The sequence below is a fragment of the Crocuta crocuta genome, unplaced genomic scaffold (assembly GCF_008692635.1).
Source record: "Crocuta crocuta isolate KB4526 unplaced genomic scaffold, BGI_CrCroc_1.0 scaffold44, whole genome shotgun sequence".
Taxonomy (NCBI): domain Eukaryota; kingdom Metazoa; phylum Chordata; class Mammalia; order Carnivora; family Hyaenidae; genus Crocuta; species Crocuta crocuta.
The window spans coordinates 2230981-2258898 of record NW_027530179.1 but is presented as its reverse complement, the minus strand read 5'-3'; the positions used below and the strand labels follow the sequence as shown (position 1 = coordinate 2258898).

Here is a 27918-nt window from a genome sequence, read left to right as displayed (position 1 = left end):
GGGCACTTGTGGGGATGAGCACTGGGTGTTGTATGGAAACCAACTTGACAATAAACTATTAAAAAAAAAAGAAAACACACACACACAAAGAAATAAACAAAACATAAAAAAAATTAAAAAAACCTATGAGTTGGGTAACAAAGTTCAAATATTATCAGTTTTCTATGACTTTGACAGACAACTCATGTATTTGCATTACATATTAACATAATATTATAAGTCATGGTATTTCAGATTATTAAATATCCATATATGTTAAATCTCTTGAAATAACATTAACACTCATCATTAGTTGGAGATTATGATAACTATTAGACTTATCCTTGTGTTTTTTTTTTTAATATTTTTTATTTATTTCTAGGAGAGAGAGAGAGAGACAGCGTGAGCAGGGGAGGGTCAGAGAGAGAGGGAGTCACTCTCTCTCTGGAGACTGAAACAGGCTCCAGGCTCTGAGCTGGCAGTCAGCACAGAGCCCGACGCGGGGCTTGAACCCACGAACCGCCAGATCATGACCCAAGCGAAAGTCGGACGCTTAACCGACTAAGCCACCCAGGCGCCCCTAGACTTATCCTTGTGTTTAGTTATATAATACATTAATAAGCAGACATTTTATATCATCAGCTATTATTTTAACCTTTTGATAATTGCATTTTAATAAAATTAGCTTCCTTTATAGCCTTTTACATTTTATTCTATTAATTTAAAAACACTTTTTCTAAGGGCATCTGGGTGGCTCAGTTGGTTGAACTTCTGACTTCTGCTCAGGTCATGATCTCACGGTTAGTGATTTCCAGCCCCGCCTTGGGCTCTCTGCTGTCAGCACAGAGCCTGCTTTGGAACCTCTGTGCTCCCCCTCTCTCTCTGCCCCTCCCCCACTAGTGGTCTGTCTCTTGAAAATAAATTACAAAAACATTAAGAAATGTAAAAACACTTTTTCTAGAAGAGGTCCAATGCTTTACCAGATGACCAAAGGGGATCATGGCACAAAAGATTTAAGCACTTTCAGGATAAGTCTTCTGGATTTGAAGTATGATGGCTTCCTTAAATGCAGACACACCTATATTTAAATAAAAGCAGAGGGGAAGACTAGTCCAAAATACAAATAGGCACTGGGTTTTGGGTCATGTGAAGTATTTCTGGTAAACAATGCCCTTCTGCTTGATCAGGTTGGCAATGGAATTTGTTTCCTTGTTTGAGCCAAGTTGACAGGTTGAGGGTAATAAGCCTGGGTCTTGAGAGGCATGCTGAGCAAAATCTGAGCAATCTCGTGTCACACAAGTGTCAATACTTCCACATATGCACCTGATGAAACTGATTCTCTACTCTTTCTTTTTAAAAATATTTTCTTTATTTCTGAGAGAGGGAGAGAGAGAGAGAGAGAGAGAGACAGTGTGAGCACAGGAAGGTCAGATAGAGGGAGACTCAGATAGAGGGAGACACAGAATCCGAATCAGGCTCCAGGCTCTGAGCTAGCTGTCAGCACAGAGCCCGACATGGGCTTGAACTCACGGACCGTGAGATCATGACCTGAGCTGAAGTAGGATGCTTAACCGACTGAGTCACCCAGGCACTCCTTCTTCTACTCTTTCAAGAGCAGGACAAAACAAAACCAAGAAATAAACAAAACCCAGCCAAGGTTGTGAACTGAGGTCAAGGGCATAGGTATGTAAAAGTAACAGATATTATGGAATACACACAAATAGACAAACACATGTAAACACATGCACAGAATCAAACTGTAAATGTTCAGCCCTATAGAAGGGCCACATAATTTATATATTCTCTTTTAGGATACTATATTTATTTATTTATTTATATTTTAATGTTTATATATTTTTGAGAAAGAGAGAGAGAAAGGGAGCATGAGTGGGGGGTAGAGGAGTAGAGAGAGAGGCACACACACAGAATCTGAGGCAGGCTTCAGGCTCTGAGCTGTCAGCACAGACCCCAATGCAGGGCTTGAACCCATGAACCACAAGATTGTGACCTGGGCTGAAGTTGGTAGCTTAACAGACTGAGCCACCCAGGTGCCCCTAAGGTACTATATTTAAAGTTGTGGTCATAGCACAGTGAATAAACCATGAGGTGTCTTTATTGTTGCTGTTCTTGTTTCGTTTGGCTGTAAAAGATGTTAGTTGTCTATGGAAAAAAAAACCCTGGTAGAAATGAGCAAAGTTTGGTCATAATGCCTGCTTTTGGAAAAGTACCATGTCAGATGGCATAAGAACATAAGGGTAAGCATCTAGATTTTAGCCCGAGAGAGCTATAGACGCTATTGCTTCTAGCTAAGTGATACTGAGCGAGAGGCTTACCTTCATGAGCCCGATTCTTTATCCATAAGGTGGGATTGTGCCTGCTGCATTGGCCCTTGTGATGATTGAATGGTATGTGGCCAGGGAGAAAAGACAGAAAACTTGATGGGAAGAAGCCTTTCTCAAAAATAATCAAAATCAAAGGATTCCATAAAAAATAAGATAGATGAAGGGAGGAAGAGAGGGATGGATGGTTAGATGGCTTGATGTGTGGCAAGGTAAGCAGTGAGAACTAGTAGAAAATCGGTGTAAGAGTTTTTACTATAACATTCTTTCAATGTTTCTGTATGCTTAAACGTTTTCTAAATACAGTGTTGGGGAAAATAATCTAGAGGCTTTTTGAAGCATCAAGTGGCCTTTGGAAACGTCAACAGTGCCAGGAAATGAGGAACAATTCCCTCACATTCCGCTGTGTGGTTGGGTGTAGGGCCCAATGTAGAGTAGACAGATTTGGGCAAGTCCAAGTAATTCTGTTTCCAAGCACTTTGAACTTGAGCAATTTTTAGTCTGACTCATCCTCATTTCCATCCATCACAAACAGTGAGAACCATGCCTGCCTCTTTGGACTGAATGCAAATGTACCTGGCACCTATGATTAGGAAAATGGCTAGGAAATTAAAATTATTATTATTCTTAGTATCAGAGTCAAGAAAACCTTAAACTTCATCTAACCCTAAACCTGCATTTTACAGATGGACAAGCAGATTCTCGAAGTGGAAAAGTGATTTCCCCAAAGTCACATAGCTGATTGGTTATAGAATCAGAATTTGAATTCCGATCTTCTGTGTTCCTGTCCTGTAATCTGTCTCTTGAGCCACTCTTTCTCCTGAGACCGGTTTCTTAAATCTTATAAAATTACATGAACCAACTCCATGGCAATCAAGTATCATCAATTAATCCCAATGCAAAAGAGCAAATGCCCAGTGAGGGACAGCCCAAGAGATGTTGGAGTTCTCTCCCCTGCTGGATTTGCTGATCTACACTGGGGCAGTCCAAGATTCCATGGGATCAAGAGATTTTGGAGCTGCTAACTTTGAGCCCTCCAGGGATCGTGGGCCTGAGAAGCACCATGGGTCTCCCATTGAGGCACAAGGCATGTGATAACTTCACAGGTGTTGCTGCAGCCCCTTACCCAAACATTCATTGCCCTGTCATATTTGAACTGACCAGGGCAAAGAAGCAGCTCCTCCTAGAATATGACTGGGGTTCCAAGGCCTGCTTGTTCCCACATATGTTCCCCCACGTTGGTCTAGAGAACTCCAAATTCTTGCTGAATTTGCAGAAGGGAAATCAGAGAACTTCTTCCCCCTGGGAACCATATGACTATTTAGCAACATCCCACCGAGAATTCAGAAATTGGAGAAAACAGCTTCTACTGTCTGAGTCATTCTCCTATCTCTGGCCTGCTCACACTGGGACACTTCTCCAGCCTAATCTAACCCAGGCACATATCGTGCTAGTCTTTGAGAAAAACAATTTATAAAGATTTCTTCTTTAATGTTCAGTACAGGACTTCTCGCAGCAATATGATTCTGGGCTCCTTATTGCTTGCCATGAAACTTGATGATTATAGACCCTGAAGAATCTAAAGGAGCAAAATATTTTCCACAGAGAAGTTAAAGTTGTATATGAAACTGTGAAATGTGAGGTCCGGGTATCATTGTTTTTATAAAAAGGAGCATCAGATTTTGGGATATCTTTCCTGCCATCAGGAAAACATGTCTGGAACTGGCTGGCAATGAGCCAGCACACATTGGATACATTCTTCTTCTTCTTCTTTTTTTATTTATTGTGAGGAGGGGGGAGGGGCAGAGATGGGGAAAGAGAGCATCCTAATCAGGCTTTGCACTGTCAGTACAGAGCCCAACATGGGGCTTAAACTCAGGAACTACGAGATCATGACCTAAGTTGAAATCAAGAGCCTGATGTTTAACTGACTGAGCTACTCAGACACCCCTAGATGCATTATTTAAAAAAAATTTTTTTTACATTGAGGTATAACTTACATGCCATTGTTATGGCTCTCATTTTAAGTGTACCTACTATTCAATGATTTTTAGTTAACTTACAGAGTTGTATAACTATCACCCCAGTTCAATTTGAGAACATTTCCATCATACCAAGGAGATTCCACCGTTAGGCAGGCACTCTCCATTTCCACTCCCAGCCCTTGGCAACTGCTAATCTATTTTCTTTCTCTACAGATTTCCCTTTTCTAGAAATTGCATACAAATAGGTAGATGGGTTCTAAAGAGGTGATAATCATATCTCTATTACTCACAGATTCAATCAGCCACTTAACAATATGTATTATGCATACCAGTTGCTTGTCCTAAAGTGAATGAAACAGACTAGTTTGTGTCCACGTGGGAAGGCAAGAAGTTAAACAACTAAAACCAAGAAAAGTTGATGGTCTGTGAAAGGGGAGGTCCAGGGCTCTCTGGGATGGCTTATCTGGAGTTCATAAAGTGGTCTGGAAAAGTCAAAGGAGTCAGCATGGAGGAAGTGGCATATGAATGAAAGACCCAAGAGCAGGCTGGAGGTAAGCAGGAGAGTTGAGAGAGAACTCTGCAGCCCAGACATATAGAGGATGTGTGTTGAATCTGTGGGACCAAAGCAGGTTTGGCAAGGCTGAAATATATTGTTTATGAAGGAGCAGGGAAGGCCAGGGGACATGGTGACCATGGCAGTTGGCCTTGGAGGATGTTTTGTAAAGCCAGGTCACAGTCGACCATGGTGTGATGCTCAGATGGTGTTCAGAAGGCAACAAGAAGGCTCTGAGGAGAGTTAGGCAGGGTTAGGTGTGACATCACAAACAGTCTGGAGCCGGGCAAGAAAGCAAACAGGGAGACTAGCTAGGAAAGTTCTGGAATAACCTAGGCAAGAGATGCCACTGGGAGGCAGCATAGCCATGGGGTTAAAAACTTGGGATTTTCCCAAAGAAGACCTACAGATGGGTAATAGCCATTGGGGGTGGGGAGAGAAAAATAATAAGGAACTGGCTTACACAATTACAAAAGCTGGCAAATTCAAAATCTGCAGAACTAATGTTCAAGTTCGGAAGTTGGCAGGCTGTTGTAGTACCGGGAAGAGTGGATGTCTCAGTTAAAAGGGCGTCAGGTAGGAAAATTCTCTTACCTGGCAGAGAGCCAGCCTTTTCTTCTATTCAGGCCTTCAACTAATTGAATGAGGCCCACCCACATTATAGAAGACAATCTGTTTTCTTCATCTATCAATTTAAATGTTAATCTTATCCAAGAAGAACACCCTCACAGAAAGACCCAGAATAATGTTTAACCAAATATCTGGGCACCCCATGGCCCAGTCAAAATTAACCATCATCTGGATTAATAGGAAAGGTGCCATTTTACAAAGAAGAGTCAGGGAAGGTATCTCCACAAGGAGAAGCCATTTGAACAGTGACCTAAAGGAAGTAAAAGCAAGACGCTGTAGCGAGGTGATTCCAGATGGAGGGAAAAATAAGTATCTAGAGAGAGTCCAGAACATCTGAGCTACAGTAAGAAGCCACTGTGGCTGGAGCAGGTGGGGGGTGCCTCAGGGAAGGAGCTGAGGTTGAAGAGGTGGTCAGCAACAGGTTCACGCGAACCTTGTGAGCCATGGCAAAAATTAGGCATCTCATTTTCAAGGCCATGGAAAACTATTGCTGAGTTCTAGCCACAGCTCTGACTCCTCTGCTGAGAATAGGTGGTAGAAGGAGGAGAGTGAGAGCGGGGACGCCATTACAGAACTTCTTGTAATGAGGCTAGAGATGATGGTGGCTCGGGGTGTAGTGAAGGCTGTGAGAAGCAGCCAGATCACGGATACACTTTGGAGGAAAAGCAGAGGACCTGGTGGTAGTGTAAACAGACACATTAATGGACAATAGACAAATCCTCAGGATGTGCCCCATGAACCCTGGTCACAGACTGCGATTATGCTTGATAACAATTTAGCTTTCACACAGGAAGACCTTTTGCTGGGGTGCCGTCTGTCAGCTGATGGTTTTTCTGAATGGCTGTGGATGTGCTCACTCTTCTGGGAAGTTGCTCTTGCTTTATTCATCACTATATGCTTCTGTCTGTTTGCCAGGAAAGCTATCGCTGCACGTGCTGCCTTCCCTACGTCTTGGTAGCTCAGCTTTGCTTTGTGAGAGCTTCTTGGCTAAATACCATAGACTTGTTTGTTTGGTTTTGTCTTATTTTTCTGAAGAACTACAATGTTATTGAGGTAGAATTTACATAGGTCGAATGCACAAAGCTTACGTGAAATGTTTAATGGGTATACCTGTGAAATCTACACCATACATAGGATTAGAACATTCTCATTGCCCAAGAATGTTTCCCCATGCACCTTTCCAGTCCACCCACACTGCCGTAGTCCCTGTTTCCCATACCTCTGTTCTGATACCTGTCACCATAAATTAGGTTGGCATATTCAACTTCATATAAGGAAATAATTAGTATGCCTTATTTTGTGTCTGACTTTTTACATTCGACATGATGTATTTGAGATTCATCTATGGTTATTGATTCTGTTGGTTGTTTATTCCCTGGATGAAGATAGCATAATTTACTTATTAATTTACTACTTGGCAGACATTTGAGTTGTTTACACTTTGAGGTCGTTATGATTAAACTACAGTGAAACATTATTCACAACAGTGAAGATATGGGAATAACCTGAATGTCCGCTGACGGATGAATGGATCAAAAAGGTGTGGTGTATACACAAAATGGAATATTATTAAGTCTTATAAGGGAAAGAAATCCTGCAATATGCGACAGCATGGCTGAACCTGGGGGACACTATGCTGAATGAAATAAGCCATCACAAAAGGACAAATACTGCATGATTCCACTTCTACGAGGTGTCTAAACTGGCCAGAGTCATAGAAACACGGAGTAGAATGGTGATTGCCAGAGGCTGGGGAGAGGAAGAAATTGGGAGCTGCTATTCAGTGGGGAAAAGTTTTCAGTTATGCAGGATGAATGAGTTCTAGAGATCTGCTGTACAATATGGTGTCTATGTTAACAATATTTTACACTTAAAATTTTGCTGAAAGCATAGATCTAATGTTAAATGCTTTTACTACAATAAAAAATTGCAGTGAACATTGGGTACACGACTTTTTATTTCCACATATTTTCATTTCTCTTTGGTAAATACCTGGGAGTGGAATTGCTTGGTCACAGGGAAGGTGTATGTTAAATTTTATCAGAGTTTTGTTTTCAATTTAGTTTTCAGGCATGGGAAGGCACACAGGGCATCCACTTAAAGACGGTCATTCACAAGCCTTAGAAGGAAAACAATACGTGGGGATAATGATAAACATAAAAATTATGGGGGCACTGGGATGGCTCAGTCAGTTGAGTGCCCAACTCTTGATTTTAGCTCAGGTAACCATCCCAGGGTCGTGGGATCAAGCCCTGGGTCAGGCTCCATGCTGAGAATGGAATCTGAGATTCTCTCTCTCTCTCTCTCTTCCCTCCCTCCCCCTCTGCCCCTCCTCCACTCCCTTTCTCTGTCTTTCTTATTTTTTTAAATGTTTTTTAAAAAAATTTATTTCTGAGAGAGAGAGAGTGACAGCGTAAGCAGGGAAGGGTCAGAGAGAGAGAGGGAGATACAGAATCTGAAGACAGGCTCCAGGCTCTGAACTAGCTGTCAGTACAGAGCCCCACGCGGGGCTTGAACCCACGAACTGTGAGATCATGACCCCCGCCGAAGTCGGACGCTTAACCAACTGATCCACCCAGGCGCCCCAATCTCTGTCTCTCTTATTAAAAAAAAAAAGATTAAAATGATGATGAAGAGAAAGAAAGGAGGATCATGATAACGGTGATGTTTTTGTAGTACTTACCATGTGTAGCTTTACATGTATTAATTTATTAAATCCTTACAACAGCACTGAGAGGTAGGTATTATTTATCCTTATTTTATGGTTGAAAAAAACTGAGGCTCCCAGATGTTAATCAGTGTTCTCAAGGCCATTCAAACCCGTGCGGAAAAAGCCCATATTTTTCAACTAATTGCACCACCTCATATAACAAGTCCTGTGGGCATCATCTCCCATATCTTCTCCCGATGCCCTGCCCATCCTCCTGGGTGGCTGCTTTGCTTTTTTGTGGACTTTTCGAGTCCTTGTGTCCTGTTTGCTTGGTAGCTGTCTTCCGGTGTCTGAAGTACTGACAATGTCGGCCTGCCTACAGGGTCCCTTGACTAGTTTGTTTACCTTCCTCCAACCCCCACACCCCCTAGTTGGTCTCCACACCCTTCTCTCTTCCCCTCCCTTATCCCTACCCCATCACCCATCCATCCATCATCACCACATCGCCCCCAAGCGGACCCCATTATAATTTACCTAAAGTCCATAAACACGCATCCTTGAATCGACTTCCCTCAATGGTTAGAAGAATCTTCCCTCAAAACTGCTTATTTGCTCCACAAAGTGTTTTACTGTTTTTGTGAAGAATTGTACCCAGAATCATTTTTCCAATGAAAGTGTTTGACTCAATGTCCTTGTTTTGGTGAAGCCACCAGGTAGCATGAAAAATATGATGTTTCTGAATACAGACATGCTACTTATGTGGGTACCTTTCTTTTATCCGTTGGAGTTTTCAAATAAATGCATTTCCAGGAAACAAAAACCCCGAATGTGTTTTGATTTCATTTTACCTTTTTCTTCTAGAAGTGTCTGATTATAGTTAAAACAATGAACACACATCCTGAGTCTTGATTTTTTCAGCAATAAACTCTTGCCTAATAACAACACACATAGGTAGCCATTTTCATATCCTTTAAATTTATCTCCATGAAACCCTCCAAGGTAGATCAAGCAGAAGTAAGTGAGAAACAGCCATTAAGTAGGAATGTGGCTAAGGAATGGGAATTCGCTAGAGTTTGGAATAGAGCCTCCAGTCCAACTTCATACAAATTTCATATATTTCATAACTCCATAATTATGGGAAAAACAAGTTCAACCCCTTTGTGCAGATGCTCTTTCTTAAAATATTGAAATCAATTTGTACTAACAATTATCTTTAAACATATCTCAATAAGTTCTAAGTGCAGTTTCTTAAATTTGCTTATAATATGTGCTGGCTGCAATTTCCCTGAAATTTAGATGATTTTTGTAAGGCCAAGGCCCTGTGTCCAATTTGCTAGAAAGTCAGCGCCCCCTGGTGGGCTGTAGATCACGAAAGTCAGAGTTCAGTCATGATATTCCAGTCTAAACAGGAGAGCCTTCACCCAAGTACACACTGAATCCCTAGCATTGGATTATATATAAAAGTAAATGAAATTTTGAAAGTGGATGGTTAACTTTCTTCAAGACATCACAGAACCCTTAGAATTTGAGGTGCTATATCATCAAGGTATAACATCATTTTACAGATAAGGAAACCAAAGCTCAAAGAAGTTAAGCGACTTGTCCTCAAACCATAAAACATCAAGCCCCAATGTCCTTACAAGATTGGAAGAGCTTTCATGAAAACAACATTAACACGCTTAAACTAATCACCATTTCCCCCTCCTAGAGTGATGGGAATAAAGCAGATAGAACATGGATTGTGGCGTCAGACAGAGGTGATTTTAAAAGCTGGGTTGGCTCAGTTGGTTACATGTCAGGTCATGTTCTCATGGTTCATAGGTTCAAGCCCCACATTGGGTTCTGTGCTGACGGCTCAGAGGCTGGAGCCTGCTTTGGATTTTGTGTCTCTTTCTCTGCCATCTCTCTCTCTCTCAGAAATAAATAAACATTAATAAAAATTGAAGGAAAAACCTGGCTATGGCTTACTGTGTGACCTCGTACAAATTACTAACTTTTCTTGGTCAAAATTTTCTCAACAATAACACAGATAATGGGGATGAAACCCATGTGGTATTAGCCTTTTGGGGCTGCCAAAACAAAATAGCACAGACTGGGGGCAGGGGGCTTAAATAACAGAAATTTATTTTCTCACAGATCTGGAAGCTGGGAAGTCCAAGATCAAGGAACTGGCAAATTTGGCTTTTGGTATGAGCTCTCTTCCTAGATTGGCTAACTCCTTCCTCTCTCTTCGCATGAACTTTTCTCAATGCATGCATTCAGAAAGAGAAAAGAGTGACTTCCCATGTCTCTTAAGGGTTTGGGGCTCACCCTCATCTAACCTTAATTACCTCTTTAGAGGCTCCATCTCCAAACACAGCCACTTCAGCATTTGAATGTAATGGTGGTGGTGGAGGACACACATTCAGTCCATAACATATATCAAAGGGCTTGAGTGAAGATGAAGTGATATATTGATGTTAAAAACCGGTTCTGTTCTGGTTGCAGCACACAGATAACAAAAGTTGACTTTTTTTGCTCCTTAAGAGACCTGTCATATCTATTGTGCTCATACCTGTCATCCCGTTTGTCGGATTTACTACAGGAAACATATTTTGCCACTCTTGCTAAATGTGTTATTACTTGTATTGGAGCATCTAACGAAGAATGGAAGAATGGATCTTGCTCTGTCTGTTATTAGTCCTAATATTCCTCACTTTTGTAAGCCACAAAACCATAGTACAATTATTTTGTTTTCCCCTTTTTCTCCCTCCCTCCCTCCCTTCCTCCCTTCCTTCCTTCCTTTTTCTTTCTTTTTTCTTTCTTTCTTTCTTTCTTTCTTTCTTTCTTTCTTTCTTTCTTTCTTTCTTCAGAACTACTAACTTTGGGCTTTGTCCTTTTTCTTTAGGTGTAAATGTAGATTCTTTAAGATTTTTCTTATTTCTTGAGCTAAGCCTTTATCACTATGAACTTCCCTCAGAACTGTTTTTGCTGCATTCCATAGATTTTGGTAAGTTATATTTCCATGTTCTTCCTCCCTCCCTCCCTTCCTTCTCTCTTCCTCCCTCCCTTCCTTCCTTCCTTTCATTCTTTCTTTTTCTTTTCTTTTTTTGCTTTCTAGTCATTTTGAACCAAAGAGATCCATAAAGGAAATGAGTAATTCAAAATGATGCTTCCTTATTTAAAAGCCAAAATGCTGATTAGTCTTTTATGCCTACTTTACAACCTAAATATGTGATAATAATTGCTGGGCCCTTTCAGCGTTTTGTAGCCTGGGTAGTTTTGGTATTATCCTGTACAACATTATAGACAATAGTAACTCTTTGTGCACTAATAGTGGAATTTCTGGCAGCATAACAAATGAAAGTTTGTGACCCAGAAATCCATGGGATTTTCATTACACATGCAATTGAGAATCATTTTTCAATTGTTAACAACAATTGATAAACAGCATTACTTACGATATTAGACATTTTTTTCGGATAGTTTTTATTGGGGTGTTCAACTGAAAGTCTCCTACTTAGTTCACTATTTAAAGTTTGGGATAGGAACAAATAATGGCATTTGTTGTGATTTAATCACAGTATTAAATATAGTGATTCTATTGAACCATATTTGGGTGTTGTAAAATTTTTTTAGGTTTTTATTTTAATTCCAGTTAGTTAATACACATTGTTATATTAGTTTCAGGTGTACAGTATAGTAACTATATATTTCTGTTTTTGTTTGTCTTAAGGTGTTTTCTGATTTCTCCTTTGATTTCATTGACCTGTTGGTTGCTCAGTAGCATGTTGTTTAATCACATATTTGTGATTTTTCCAGTTTTCTCTAGTAATTGATTTCTCATTTCATATCACTATGGCTGGAAAAGATGCTTGATATGATTTCAGTCTTCCTAAATTTACTGAAACTTGTGTTGTGGCCTAACATGTAATCTTTCCACATGCACTCGAGACAAATATGCCTTCTGCTGCTTTTGGATGGAATATTCTGTATTTATTTATTAAGTCTATCTATTCTAATGTGTTGTTTATGACTAATGTTTCCTTATTGATTTTCTGGGTGATCTATCCATTGATATGGTAGGTAGAATATGAAAGTCCCCTATGATTATTATATTGCTGTCATTTTCTCCCTTTATGTCAGTTAATATTTGCGTCTATTAATATTTGGATGCTCATATGGTGGGTGCATAAAATATTACAAATATTATATGTATATAAAAATATTTACAAATATTGTACCCCTTTGTTGGGTTGACTCTTTGTCTTTTTACAGTCTTTGTTTCAAAGTCTATTTCATCTGATACAAACATAGTTCCCTTAGCTTTCTTTTTGTTTCCATTTGTGTAGAACAAAATTTTTTTTTTTTTGAGAGAGAGAAAGTGATCATGATTAGGGGAGAAGCAGAGAGTGTGGGAAAGACAGAATCCCAAGCAAGCCGTGCCCTACCAATGCAGAGCCCAGCGTGGGGCTTGAACCCATGAACTGTGAGATCATCACCTGAGCTGAGATCAAGAGTTGGACACTCAACCACCTGAGCAACTCAGGTGCCCCTTCAAGTGTATCTCTTGTAGGCAGCATATAGATGGGTCTTGTGTTTTTGTTTGCTTTTTATGCATTTAGTCAAGTCTCTATTTTTTAATCAGAGAATTTAGTCCATTTACACTTAAACTAATTATTGATAGGTATGTACTTACTGCCATTTTGTTAATTGTTTTCTGGCTGTTCTTTTCTTCTTCTCTTGTTCTCTTCCCTTGTGATTTGATGATTTTTTTTAGGCTTAGATTCCTTTCTTAACTTTTGTGTATTTGCTATAGGATTTTGTTTTGTGGTTACCATATAGTATATAGCAGTCTTAAGCTGATAGTGGTATAAGTTTAAATGTATTCTGAAACTCTTCATTTTTAACCCCCCCTCCTGCCATTTTATGTTTCTGAAGTCACATTTTACATCTTTATGTTTTCTGTATCCCTTAGCTGATTATTGTGGTTATAATTATTTTTACTACTTTTGTCTTTTGACCTTCATTCTAGCTTTGTAAGTGGTTAATCCACTACCTTTAGTGTATATTTACTTTTGACAGTGAGTTTTACACTTTCATATGCTTTCTTATTAGTAATTAATGCTCTTTCTTTTAGTCTTAAAGAAGTCCCTTTAACATTTCTTATAAGGCCAGTTTAATGGTAATAAACTCCTTTAGCTTTTTTTTTTCCATCTAGAAAGCTCTATCTTTTCTTCAATTCTGAATGATAACTTTGCCAGGTAGTGTATTCTCACCTGGAAGTTTTTCCCTTTCAGCACTTTGAGGACATCCTGCTACTCTCTCTGGCTTGCAAAGCTCTGCTAAAAAACTCTATTGATGGGGGTACCTGGGTGGCTTAGTTGGTTAAGTGTTCGACTTTAGTTCAGGTCATGATCACATGGTTTGTGGGTTTGAGTCCTGTGTCGGGCTCTGTGCTGACAGCTCAGAGCCTGGAGCCTACTTTGGATTCTGTGTCTCCCCCCTCTGCCCCTCCCCCACTTGTTCTCTGTCTGTCTCTCTCTCAAAAAAAAAACCAAACAAAACTTTACAGATAGTCCTATGGGCCTGCTTTATATATATCAGGCTTTTTTCTCATGCTGCTTTTATGATTTTCTCTTTAACTTTTAACATTTTAATTATAATGTGTTTTGGTGTGCATTGTTTGGGGTTCATCCATTTTGGAACTTTCTGTCATTCCTGAATCTGGATGTCTGTTTCCTTCCCCACCTGGGTGAGGGAAGTTTTGGGGCATTATTTCTTCAAATAAGCTTTCTATCCCTTTCTTTCTCTTCTTCTTCTGGGAACTCTATAATGTAAATGTTATTCTGCTTGATGTTTTCTTATCAGCCTCTTAGGCTGTCTTGGCTGTTTTAAATTCTTTTTTTCTTTCTGCTGTTCTGTTTGGGTGAGTTCCACTGCTTTGTATTCTAGGTAACTGATCCTTTCTTCTGCTTCATCAATCTGCTATTGAATATTTCTAGTGTATTTTCTGGTTTGATTATTGTATTCTTCAGCTCTGTGACTTATTTGGTATTTTCTTACATTTTCTATCTCTGTTGAATTTCTCACTATGTTCATTCATTCTTCTGTCAAGTTTGGTAAGCATTTTTATGACCATTACTTAAAACTCTTTATCAGGTAAATTACTTATCTCTGTTTCATTACTTTTTTTTCCCTGAGGTTTCACCTTATTCTTTCATTTGGAACATATTTCTGCTTCCTCATTTTGCTTTTCTCTCTGTGTTTATTTCTATTAGGCGAAACAGCTACCTCTTTCATTCTTCAATGAGTGGCCTTGTATAGGGGATGAGCCTTATCTTTCAACTTTGCTCTAGCTCTTGGTTGTTTCTTAAGCCTTTGTGATTATCTAAGCACGTTGATTTATTCTCGACAGGTCCTAGTTGTTGAGGGTGTGCCAAGACCTATCAATTTTTCAAAGGGATGGGCAAGATGCATCTCATTCAGCACCTAGTTTCAGGTTGTTTGGAAGCCAGACCTTAGCAGAAGCTTTTAAAGTATGCAAATATATAAAGTCCTGTGGGATTGAACCCCTGGTGGCCTCCAGATCAGGAGAGCTGGAGATGTTCCTTGGGGCTGGGAGCTGCACTGACCTCAAAGGATGGCAGTCACAGCAAGGAAATGGCAGTGTTTGCACAGCTCCTGCCATGAGAAACAAAACTGGTATCTCCTTCTGCTACTACTGGCTCATGTTGGAAATGAGGCTGCTGGTATTGACCAGGCCTCACAATATTCCAGATCAGACCAATATTCCAAACACAGATACCTCATAAGGAAAAGCATATTCCTGCCTTTACAAAAGAGATTTTAGATGAAAGCTCTGTGGGTGATTGTCAAAAGGCTCTTCCTATGGGCCGTGCAGATCCAAGACTTAGATAATAAAGGGGGGTAAGAACACAAGAATTACAATTGAGTCTGGCCCCCAAGACAAAGAGTCTAATTTAGAGTTAGGAACAAATGGGGGCAGAACTTAAGTTAACACTTACACCTTCTTCTAACTGGTGATGTATGGCAGTCCCTTCCCCAAGGCCTACTTTCTGCAAACACCCTCCCTTACCGGCCGGTTGGGATGAGGATAGATGAGAGTAGCTAAAACATAACCCACAAACAAAAGGCTGACACATTTAGGGCCTCCATGGTGTTCACACATTCAGCCTCAAATAGGTTTCCACAAACAACTCATTAACCAGTTCAAAAACAATCATCCTCTTGAGAGCCAAACAGAATGACTCCTAGCCTATCTATATACAACTTAACATATATATGTCATCCTGTTTTTCACTAAGAACATTCCGTTATTTCCTTAGTTGTAAAATTCACTCAACCTCACTATGATTGGGGTAATTCTGCAAGAATATGAAAAACTTGTTATCACAAAAAGCTTCCCATTATAAAAATTCCTTTTTCTGCCTGGGTGGCTTAGTCGGTTAAGCGTCCGACTTTCTCTTAGGTCATGATCTCGCGGTTCGTGGGTTCGAGCCCCGCGTCGGGCTCTGTGCTGACTGCCAGCTCAGAGCCTGGAGCCTGTTTCTGAGTCTGTATCTCCCTCTCTCTCTGACCCTCCCCTGCTCATGCTGTCTCTCTCTCTCCTAGAAATAAATAAAAATATTAAAAAAAAAAAATTCCTTTTTCTGATCTCATGTTGTTGTTGAACCTTTAAATAAAGACACCAAAACCGACAGGACAGAGATGTCTGCCTGGTGATCAGAAAGAATCTCGGGCTCTCTCACTCTCTCTTGCCGACATCGTCCATCCTTCAGGGACCCCGGGACTTGCTGGAGCCGGCCTCTGGCAGGTAAAGAAGTCCTCTCTGGAAGATAGCAGGGGATGTAGCATGGCCAAGAGAGAGCACAAACGTGGCATTTCCCAGCCTATAATCCCTGAGATCTCTTCCACAGCCTCTAGGTAGCTGGAAAAACCAAATTCTGCCTCTTAGGTTGAAGTTCTAAGAAAGAAAATAGGCCTTTTTCATAGAAAAGGGGGCATATTTTTAGTCTGGTGTTTATGTAGCACCATGGGGGTTAGCCTGCCAAAGACTATCTTCCTATTTATAGTTACAGCCCTCTGGGGCCCAGGAATCTCCTTCACATATCTTCTGGGTGCCTTTTATTTTTTATTAAAAAATTTTTTAACATTTTATTTATTTCTGAGAGAGAGAGAGAGAGAGACGGCTTGAGAAGGGGACGGTCAGAGAGAGAGGGAGACACAGAATCCAAACAGGCTCCAGGTTCTGAGCTGGCTGTCCGCACAGAGCTTGATGCGGGGCTCGAACCCACAAACTGTGAGATCATGACCTGAACTGAAGTCGGACACTTAACCGACTGAGCCACCCAGGGGCCCCTTCCAGGTACTTTTTAAAGTGCTGCTTTTGCACTGGTCTCTGGGGCAAGTGAGTTTGTGCCCAAGCCCTTTAGGAGATGTATCTCCTGGACAGGAATCCCGTTGTTTTTCACAGCCAGACCTTTTGGGGGCTCCTCCTGTCACTGCAGGTTCCAAGGGCTGGAGTGCCTGAGATGGAGCACAAACCTCTCCGTTTTCAGGGAGAAGCTCTGGATTCATGAGACACTTCCTGATGGTGCATTGCCACACTGTGGGTGGGGCTTGGGGCGAGACCTTGTCTATGTCACTCCTGTGCATCTGGATGTAGACTTCTTACTGTTTGCTGGGAAGGAGCTGTTCAGCTAGTCTTTAGGTCTTTTTCAGAGGGCATCGATCCGTATGTAGCTGTAGATTCAGTGTGTCTGTCAGGGCAGGTGAGTTTAGAATCTTTCTGTGATGCCTTGAAAAGTCCTGTCCCGTTTCCCTCTTAAAGAGTTAATTCTGCATTCTTAGGGATTTTGGCTAAAGGACTTCAAATCACCTTCACCTTTTTGTGACATGATTTCAGAGGGTGGGAGGATTAGAGGTCATTTCAGAATTACAGTCCTCAAAAAAGTAGATAAATAAATCAGCTCAATACATTGACTCAGCAATTCCACTTATTGGAATTTGTTCTAAGGCAATAACATGAAGTACATACAATCGCAAATGCAGATATTTACTGTAGTAGTGATTGTGATAAGCAAAATCAACTGAAAACAACCTCTCAATCCACAACACAGACTTCATTAGTTAAATCCAGTAAAGCCCATTCAACGGAACTCTACGGCAGCATAAGAATTGCTTTCAGAATTGAGACTAGAGCTTTTCTGTTTCTTCAGGAAAATAGCTGGCAGTAAAGAGATCAATCCCAGGATGAGAATCAAGAGTTTTCTAAGCATACAGCCAACCATCAATTGCTTTTTTGGTTTTGTGACTAGGATCTATGGGACTGCCCTCAGCATTTGTCCCCATCCAGCCAGACAGGGAACATGGACTTATTAATTATGTAGGGATGTGTGGTGATGGGGAAAAGCATCAGAACATGTTTCCATTTGCTCAGCCACTTGATGGTCCAAATCCAAAGCAGATGGTTGAGTCTTCTCTAAAACATGTGGGCCCAGGACTATGAAGCCCTGTCTGAGCCTCAGAGGCTACCCTTCTTACAAGAAGATCAAAACCCAAGCTGTTAGGAAACCATTCAAATTAAATTCATTCTAGGCCTCTGAGAATGGAGAGAGTCTAGTTCTCAGTGCAGAAACAATAACAGTTAAATTACATATTTATAAAGCATTTGATACATTGTAAAGTATTTCTTTACATTTAAAATTTCATTGACCTAGTAATAAAAGAGGGAGAATGAGTCTCATCAGTCCCGTATTATGAAAGAATCATCCAAACATAGACTATTCTGCCCAATGTCATCTGATACGTTAGTGGAAGAGATGGGGTGTGAACACCAGGGCTCCTGAATTTTTTGAAGTCAGATTTATTGACATATGATTTACATACAATAAAATCTACCGATTTTAAGTGTACAGCTCCTCGGTTTTTGACAAATTTATACATTCACATAACCACCAACACAGTCAGGATGTAAAATATTTTCATTACACCCACAAGTTTCTTTTTGTCTTTGATGGTCAGTTTCCTTCTACTCCCATCCTTTGGTCCCTGGCAACTGCTGATTTGGATTCTATTACTATAGTTTTGCCTTTTCTGGTATTTTATATTAGTGGAATCATACAACATATGGTCTTGTACCTGGCTTTGAAAGCTTAGCATAACACTCTTGAGGTTTATCCATGTTGCTGTGTGTGCCAATAGGCCAACTGTTTTTTAATGCTTAATAGTACTCAATGGTGACAGTGTTTTACTGTGTATTCTATTTTATTGTAGTAGAAGTCTATTGTAATCTATAAATACATCACAATCTGTTCATCTACTTACCTTTGACCCATCTTTACTTTGGGATCTCCTAATAAAGCTGAGGAATGCTTGCCTCCCCATGATGTTTATCTCTATCTAAGCTCCATGAGCACAAGGACAGTGTCTGTTTGGTTCATGGCTGTTTCCCCAGGGTCTAAAACAATACCTGGCACTCAATAAAAACAATTGTGGACAAATGCATAGATGAACAAAGGAACGAATGAACACAATATGGTGGTCTGGCTAATCAACTAGAAGGGAAACTTCCCTGGAAAGAGAACCACATTATTAAGCTCATTTCTTGATGTTGATATTTTTCAGGTTCTGGGGACCGTATACAACCTCTCTGAGCTCAGTCTTAGAAAATGAGGACAATAATTTTCTTACAGGACTTCTATGAGAATGTAATGAAATGGCGTATATAAAGCATCTTACACAGTGCCTTGCCAGGTCATAAGGACCTAGTAAGTCATCTGGTTATTATTATCATAATCGCTTTTATTTGCATAAGACGAAATGGCATTCAAGGTAGGAAACTTTGTAGGCAGTTAGCAAGCTTCCCTTCCCAGAAATTCTGTTGAAAAACCCAAGGTATGCCTAATTTTCTTCCTTTCCTGTTATGTAGCATCACTTAGCCCATCCATTCACAGGACGTCAGTGACTGGCATCCTCGTTTGCATGTTTGTGCAGACCTGTCCCCATGTGTGTTTTGCAAAGTGGCTGCCACAGTAGTCTTCCAGCTCTCACCATTGGTAATTGTAAGATGAATTTATGCTTAAACATTTGATTCAGCATATGAATGTGAGCAGCCCTGACATATGAATGTCAGGAAGACCTCTTAGCTTGTCTATTTACTTTGACTAATTACTCTCAGAATTTCCAATTATGCCTCCACATAGGCCCTCCTCATACCTTCCTCCTGTGCTAACTCAGATTCCTATTAAGGTGTCAGATAAGGCAACTAGCTCTGAGAAGAGGAGCTGGCCACTTGCATAAAAGAATGTCCTGTCCCCAAAACAATTTTGTGGTTTTCAAGGGGGAAATGGGATTATAATTTCCAATTGTCTTCTAAGACGATTGACCTTCTTATTCTCTGGATTGAGTTACACGTGTGACTTACCATCATCTTGCTTCCATTAAACGACCTCAAAACTGGATGACTTTTCCCAGGACAAAGAAAAATCCCCAAGCCAAGCCTCACCCATTCTTTCTCCGACGTCATCTCTTTCTGAAGAATTTCATCTGTCCACGCATGCCTCACCCTAGCCTGTAGCTCTGGCATTTTTCTCTATGACTAATACTGTCTCCTTCCTTAAAACATTTACAGTCCAAGAATCCTCAGATGACCAGGGAGGTCTTTGTATCTAATAACTAGGCATCCCTTTTGCAATTTAAGCTTGTTTCTTTGTACCCTAACTTCAAGGACAGTAATGTCGAAATAAATTTCCAAGTCCAGATGGAGCCACTCTTGCCCAGTAAATGGAGTTTCTGTGATGCTGTAAAGGTTGTGCTTGACCAGAAATGCAATGTATCCAGTCAACCAGTCCCCAGCCACCGCCAACCTTGGGCTTTATGTTTAATTCCTTGTTCCTTGATCTAAATAAGGTCAGGTCAATCATGCTCTGTTTCTATGTTGCCACTTCTAATGCTTTGAGAAACAGGTTCTTGCCCAAAATCCCTTGGGAGGAGCACTCCACTGTTTGTGAGACACAGTGCTCCCCCAATCTGTGGATTGTTTTGCCTTGGATAGAGGACATCAAACCTATTGCTCAGTTGTTTTACTTTTGCCATTTGACAGTAGAAAACAGACCTCTTCCTCTTTAGAATGAGGTTTCCTTTCAAAGGAAAGCCATTCCCAACACTGTCTTCCCTTTACTCAGTAATTCCCCTGTGTTTGGTCTTCCTCCTGGACTCCATGGTCTAACTTGGCTTAGGCAGTAATGACCTTTGTAATTAGCAAAGGTTATAGACTTTTCCTAAAATCAGGGGCAATCTTGTATCTTTTTGGTGAGTCTGTTTCAACTTCAATAAGTAGGAAGGGAATCTGGCAAACAGAAAGGTAAGTCTTTATCTGATTCTTCCCCACAGCATGAAAGATGGGTGACTGTATGTTCTCTAGATCCTGCAAAGGAGGACCAGCTGAAACCAAAGCCGCTGAATGCTCTCCTGGACATGGAGAATAGTTGATCAGAGATCTCAGTGCCCAGGATAGAAGGAAGTCTCTACTTGGGTCTCCAATGGAGGCTGCAGGGATTGGTTTTGGTACAGTGCAACATGGAGTTGCCTGCAAAGATCAGTAGGTCTCATATTTTCCATTTAGGATTCACCCCCATACTTGTTAAAAATGCAAAATTTCAAGCCATGCCCCAGAGAGGCTGTTCCTGGAGGTGTTCAGAAGTGAATTTCTGCACTGAAGATCTTTCTAATTCTTAATATTTTACATGTCCCTGCTAGGAAAACTGGGGGCTGCGATGATCTTTTGATTTTTTTTTTAATAAAAAAAGGAACTGGGGATAAACTAACTATTAACCACAATCAGGGTGGAAGCATCTGGTTATTATCCATTCTCTAGAGTCCTGTTTATCAAAGTGTCTGCCATAGACTACCTGGCTCTCACCCTCAGATAGATTCCTGGCTCTTACCCCTGATCTGAATTAGAGTTTCCAAATCCCAGGTCCAGGAGTGTTTATTTATTTATTTTGAGAGAGACAGAGAGAGCTAGCAGGGGAGGAGCAGAGAGAGGGGAGGGGGTGGAGAAAGAGAATCCCAAGCAGGCTCTACACTGTCAGCACAGAGCCGGATGCAGGGCTTGAACTCATGAACCATGAGACCATGACCTCAGCCGAAACCCAGAGTGGGCCACCCAGACATCCCAGGAATCTATACTTTAACAGACTTTCCAGGGGCTTTTGAAAGACACTATAGCTATTTTCCTAGGGGCTAAGTCTTCTTAGTAAATGGTTGGAGACGGACATTATTGAAATATGGGCTCTACATGCTGCAGATGGATGGTGGAGCCTCACCCCTGGACTGCTGGTAGGTAGAGAAAGCTGACTCTCAGGTGGTATTTTAGGAACATTGCCAGGAGCTGTGTGGGTTTGGGCAGGTTCCTTAATCTTTCTGTGTCCCTTTCTTAATCTCTACAATGGGCATGAGTGGGGTGCCTACTTCATAGCAGGTTAAATTGTTGTGAAGGTTAAATGAATAATTATCCTTTAGATCCTCAGAACAATGTCTGGCTCACCACAAAAGCTGTGGATGGGGTGGTTGCTGCTGCTGCTAACTTCTGCTACCATTGTTATCTCAATGTCCGCCATCTGGGCTGTCCATTCTTTCAAATGCAGGTGTCAGCACACTGAGGCCCTTTGCCTGTTTTTGTAAAGAACGTTTTTCCTGGAATGTAGCCATGCTCCTGCCTTTCTGCTATCATCTAGGGCTGCTCTCCCCGCGACAGCGGAGATAAATGGTTGCTGCGAGGACCGCTTGGCCCGCAAAGCCTAAAATATTTACTTTTTGACCCTTTGTAGAAACAGTTTGCCAATTCTGGCTCTAAACGCCTTTGAGCCCCTGTTAAATGTTGATCGCCCGGAGGAACAGTAAAGGCCGTTGTGTCAGAGGTTAACTGATGGTCTGATAGTCTGTGGAGGGCAAGCTCCGTAGTGAAGCAGAAAGTGGCAAGTGGAGGAAGTAGCGGGCAGGGAACATCCTTGAGAAGGGCCTGGGGGGATAGGACTTTGCCAGATTGGAGGGGCTCCCGGCCTCCGCTTTGATGAGGCTGGAGTGTGTGTGGCAACAGTGGAGGGCTTCCCCCTTCCCGTCTGCCAATGGCTTTTCTCTTGGTCAGTTTGTAAAATGTTCTCCCTGAGGGGCGTCTGGGTGGCTCAGTCGTTTAAGCCTCTGACTTCCGCTCAGGTCATGATCTCACGGTTCATGGGTTCATGAATTCGAGCCCCGGGTGGGGCTCTGTGCTGACAGCTCAGAGAGCCTGGAGCCTGCTTCGGTTTCTGTGTCTCCTTCTCTCTCTCTCTGCCCCTCCCCAACTCCCCGACTCTCCATCTGTCTCAGTCTCTCAAATATGAATAAACGTTAAAAAATTAAAAAAAAAAAAATCCTCCCTGAGATCAAAGCAAACCACTGCACCCAATAGCTTCAAAGAAAATTCTATTTTACTGTATTCCATCCAGCATGATTACTAAGTGCCTACTGTGTGCTAGACACTGGGCCAGATACAGAAAGTAAAACGTGACCCTTGTCCTGTGGAGTGCCTAATCTAGCTTTGAACTGCAAAGCCATAAACTCTTTAAACCTGGGACTTAAGACTCCAGCCTTGCTCACTTGACACTCTGGGACATAAAGTGCCTAGGATTGCAAATAGCTGGTAACTGATTAACATCTGCCGTCAAGATCAAAAAAAGAAAGCCACCCGGGACAGGTTGTGTCTGTTGAAGACCTATGATCCCGTTAGCGGACGTTCTGCGGAGCAATAAGTGTTCTGGGCTCTGCGTTCTTATTGCCTGTCTTTTGCCAGAAAGCAGCGTGCATGGTTAGAAAGAGCTACAGTTTGGGGCGCCTGGGTGGCTCAGTCGGTGAAGCGTCCGCCTTTGGCTCAGGTTATGATCTCACAGTTCGTGGGTTCGAGCCCCGCGTCGGTCTCTGTGCGGACAGCTAGCTCAGAGCCTGGAGGTTGTTTCAGATTCTGTGTCTCCCTCTCTGACCCACCCCTGCTCATGCTCTCTCAGAAAAAAAATTTTAAAAAATTAAAAAAATAAAAGAAAGAGCTACAGTTTACCGAGAGTTTCCCATGTTTCGGGGACCTGTGGTTTCCATAAGTTACCTCATTGAATCCTTACACTACCGTCATTGACTGGGCACGGCAGTCCATTTTACACCCAGAAAGTAGGTGCTCAAAATGGCACAGCTAGGAGCTAGATAAGTCAGGCAGAGAAGGACAGATACCATATGTTTGCACGTATAGGAGGATTAGGAGGAACTTAACGGAGGACCGTGGGGGAGAAGAAGGCGGGAAATAGTGGGGGAGAGGGAGGGAGGCAAACCATGAGAGACTCTTGAATACTGAGAACTGAGGACTGATGGGTGTTGGGGGGGGAAGGGGGATGGGGCATGGAGGAGGGCACTTGTGGGGATGAACACTGGGTGTTATATGGAAAACAAATTGACAATAAACTATTTGTAAAAAAAAATAAAATAAAATACTGCTGATAGATTAAAAAAAAAAAGATAGAGCCTACAAAATAAAAAATAAAAAAAGGCACAGCTAGGCAATGGCAGAAGTGGGAATTAAATTCCTGTCCATCTGATTCCAAAGCCATTGTTATAGTATATTGTTTAGATAAGTATAAGAAGGAAGGAAAAGATAAATGCACATCAGGAGGCAGGGAAAGGTGGGGAGAATTCAACAGCCCCACAACTGCCTATTTGAAAAACTAACCCCCGAGATTTCAGCAGGAGGGAGACCAAGGCGAGACTGTTGCCTTTTCTTTAGATAACAAAATAGCAAAGTCCTAAACCTTCCTGACTCTGGAATGAACAAATATTCATTCTTTTAATTGTTTTGAAATTTGAGAAACATTAAACAATACATTTAAGAAATTAAAGTCTCTTATGTTTTCCTCCCTTATACTCAGAGCCAACTATTCTCAGAAAGTTTATGTTTCTCATGAAGTCTCTTGTTTATCTAGTCCCTCCCCAGCTCTTTTTTTAATCATTAAGATTGCTGATCTAAACCATCTTTAGCTGTTAAGATTGCTGATCTAAACCATCTTTAGCTGTTGGGCAACCTTGGGTTCTTCTAGAGAACACTGGTAGCTTCCAGTGGTTCGAGAATGTGGGAGATGGCCCTCTATTCCATACTCCTGCCCCCGAACCTCACAATCAATGGCTGCGGAGAAAAGTAAGTCTGTCACAGACTCTGACAGGCTCCTGGCTGTCATGCCTCCTGTTTTGTTAGTCAGGGAGCCCACTTTCTGCCTGAGGAAATGCTTTTCTGACAGGAAGTGCTCTTCTGACCACAGGACTGGCCCACCTGCCCACAGAGTAGGTCTGAGATGGAGGCAGGCAGGCCCTGGACATTGAAGATTGCTCTAATACCAAGACTCTCATACCTACTGCATGCGAGACTTGGAGGGGTGTGTACATACATGCAGTACCGTGCTGGGGTAGGTACAGTCCCCACTGCATACCTCTTCCCGACATTGCATTCAGTGACATAGTGTTGGTAGCTTGCAATTAACCACAGTAGGGATATTTACAGCCAGGAAATCAGCAAACACTGCACAGAAAAGCTTGTTCCCTCTGAGAGCTGGTTGTTGAACATTTATCTGTGCGTGAGTGATAATTGTTTTCTTCCAGTATAAATACATTTTTCCAGTTCTTTACAATTACAAAAAAAAATACCACAATGAATATGTTATATGGTACTTTGTGTACACATGTGTGAATTTCTTTAGGGTATATAACTGGAAGTGGAATTTTTAGCTTATAAACTATGCACATTTCGACTTACTAGACAGGATCGGATTGCTGGTCTGCCAGCAATGTGTAAGATTTCCTACTTCCCCACTTTCTTGCTGACACTTGGTATGGCCAGCCTTCTTCATTTATGCCAATCTGAGGTTGAGGTGGCATTCATTGTTCTTTAAACTCATAGTTTTCTGATTACTTGTGAGGTTGAAAATCTTTTTATAAGTTTATTGGCCATTTGGGAGGTTTTTGGTGAATTTTGTGTTCATACTTTGCCCATTTTTCTCTTAGATCATCTGTCTCTCTCTCTCTTTCTTTACTTCATATTGCTTTGTAGGAATTCTTTTATATACCCTGGATAACTTACTCTCACTCAATTTATGCAGTATCAATATCTTCTTCCATCTGTGGCTTATCTTTTAACTATGCTGTTGTGTCTTTTGTCATAAAATGGTTAAATTTTGATATAGTTAAACTTATTATGTTTTATATGTTTTTCTTGTTTAGACAATCTTTTCTGATCTCAAGGTTTAAAGTATTTTCCTATATTTTTTCAAAGTTTAGATTTTTGTATATACATCTTTATTCACTTTGTGTGTGTGTGTGTTTGAATGGTATACAAATTTAATTTTTTTCTCATATGGAAATTCTGTTGTTCCCACATTACTATTGAAAGACCATTCTGTAGACTAATTGTTCTTTCTTTTTTGGCAATATCACACTCTCTACTATAACTCGAAAACATTCTTGACATTCCATTAGGGCAGTTCCTGTCTCTTCCTTTCTTTTCAGTTTTCTGATCTATTTTTAAAAGTTTACTTTTTCATTAAATTTCAGAAAGAGTTTCTCAGGTTTCACAAAAAACCTTGCAAGATTTTTATTGGAATGTCATTTAATTTATAGACAAATATCAAAATAATGACCATCTTTATTACATGAAGTCTTCCCATTCATGGATATTTTCTATATGTAAATGTGTGTGTGTGTGTGTGTGTGTGTGTGTGTATGGATAGATCTTTTTTATGTCCTCTGATAATTGCCTCAAAACATTTCCATAAAATTTTAATTATTTTTATTAGATTTAAGTACTTTATAGATATTTTATAGATTATTTTGATTTCTTCTGTGAAATGGATCTTTCATCTGTTATATTACATGAACAGTGTTTGCTGCTTTATAGGAATGTTATTGCTGGTGTATAGAAATGTTACCGGTTTTTATAGATTCATCTTAGTATTATCTTTTTCAAACCTTTCCCTGGTCTGGGGGGCTTGCGATTTTATGTTAAACTTGGTATCTGTTCTTAAAAGGATCAATGCCATCTCCTTTGGCTATTTTTTTAATGCCACAGTACATATGTGAGGGTCAAAGTTTCTAAAATGACAGCCAGGGCAAGGTCCGGAAAGTATTTATCACAAGGTGTATTTGCTAAATGTGTTCACTTGCAAAGATGATTTGGTTTAGATCCACTTGTGTTCTCTCTTTCACCTTGTTTTGTGCCCACATAGCAGCTATATCTGTAAGTAGAGTTCTTCTGTTCTGAGTAATTAGAAATATTAATTCTGGTATATGTTATCCATTTTCTGTATATTTATTTCTTTCAGATTAAGCATCTCTCTAAAGGAAATGGTAAGAACACATTGAAAGGCATAGAGAGTGTTTCTGGACTTTCTTTTGTTCAGCAAGGCTAATAACAATTTTTTCCTACTCAACAGTACATGATGAAGATTTTGGTGAACAGAAGGGCATTTCAGAAATCAATTTCGGTGGGTACAATTTCTGCATTATTAATGCCTTGAAATAATTTTAACTCTGTGATGCAATTGCGGAAAAGCTCTTATCTTCGTGATAGGGTACTGGGTAACTTTAGGGGAGAAATAGCTATTGGTGCTGCATTAGAATTTGCAAAGTTTCTGAAAAATGGAAATGTGAAAAGAAAATGATAGTTAGACCAAATTTTCTAGAGAAACTAGTGAGTGATCCATGGATTTAGAAATACATAACATGATTTTTGCTTACAAAAATTTCAGTTTTCCTATTTCTATTTTGAAAAAAGGAAAGAAAAGTGAATGATTATTCTGCTTGCTAAATATATATAGAATATATATTTGTATGTACATGTATGTATATTTGTGTGCATGTATATATATATACACACATATGTATTTATATGCACATGTAATATATGCCTAGGGTTATATTTAGTGGGGAGGGGGAAAACCCAGGCCCTCTACTGTGCTGTCATATTCATTAACACCTGTTTGCTTAAGGATTTAGAGAAGAGTGTAAAGGTTTCCATTTCAACATTTTGCCTACAAATATTTTCATTGAAGAACTCCTGCAATCCGGTCCCTTACCAAGAGGAGAGAGAAGCTTTTCTCTCTCTTGTTCTGTTTCTAAAATGAAGGAGAAGCCATTACATTCTGGGTATCTTTGATTAGGACTGGTGGGAAACCGATCTTCATGATCTTAAATACCTTATCAAAAGCTTTCCTATACAATTGCCAAATACTGAAATGGATTAAGTGCTAATTTTCATGTTGCAAGAAGGGAAAGGAAGCTCCTTATGGTGCAGGTCATCTGCCCAGAACACAGATGGCAACGATGGGCTCACCTCCAGGTCTTCTGACTCAGCTCAGTGCTATTTGCAAACTACAAAACTGGAAAGCCCCACACCTAGGAGTTGAATGTCTGTGGCTCTGTCCTGTTTACAAGAAAGGCAGGCTAGTTGGTATATAATTGGAAAAGCTTGAAATAGTGTTAAAGAAATAGTTTGGTAAGGTAAATGGGTGAATGGGCCCCAAGACTTCAGAGCCGGGCATGAAATCATCTCTCTTTAGTCAGGCAATCAAGGCATATGTACCTGAGAGCATCTGCTATGTTTTAAAACAGGGCTGGCACTAGAATTAGAGTTTTTTCCTCATCTCATCCTTATTTTTCTAGACAAGATAATTCTTTGACCTTACAGCCAGTGTTTACTCTTTATCTTCAACC

The 27918-nt window shown here is 40.6% G+C and overlaps 1 protein-coding gene across 1 annotated transcript in view; it reads left to right on the top strand.

The window, feature by feature from the left end:
* Positions 1–27918, top strand: part of MEP1A (meprin A subunit alpha) — a 68480-nt gene that overhangs the window by 4255 nt on the left and 36307 nt on the right. The window contains exon 3 of the mRNA XM_077764812.1: positions 26640–26690. Coding sequence (XP_077620938.1) covers positions 26640–26690 — 51 coding nt within the window. The remainder of the gene's footprint in view (positions 1–26639; positions 26691–27918) is intronic.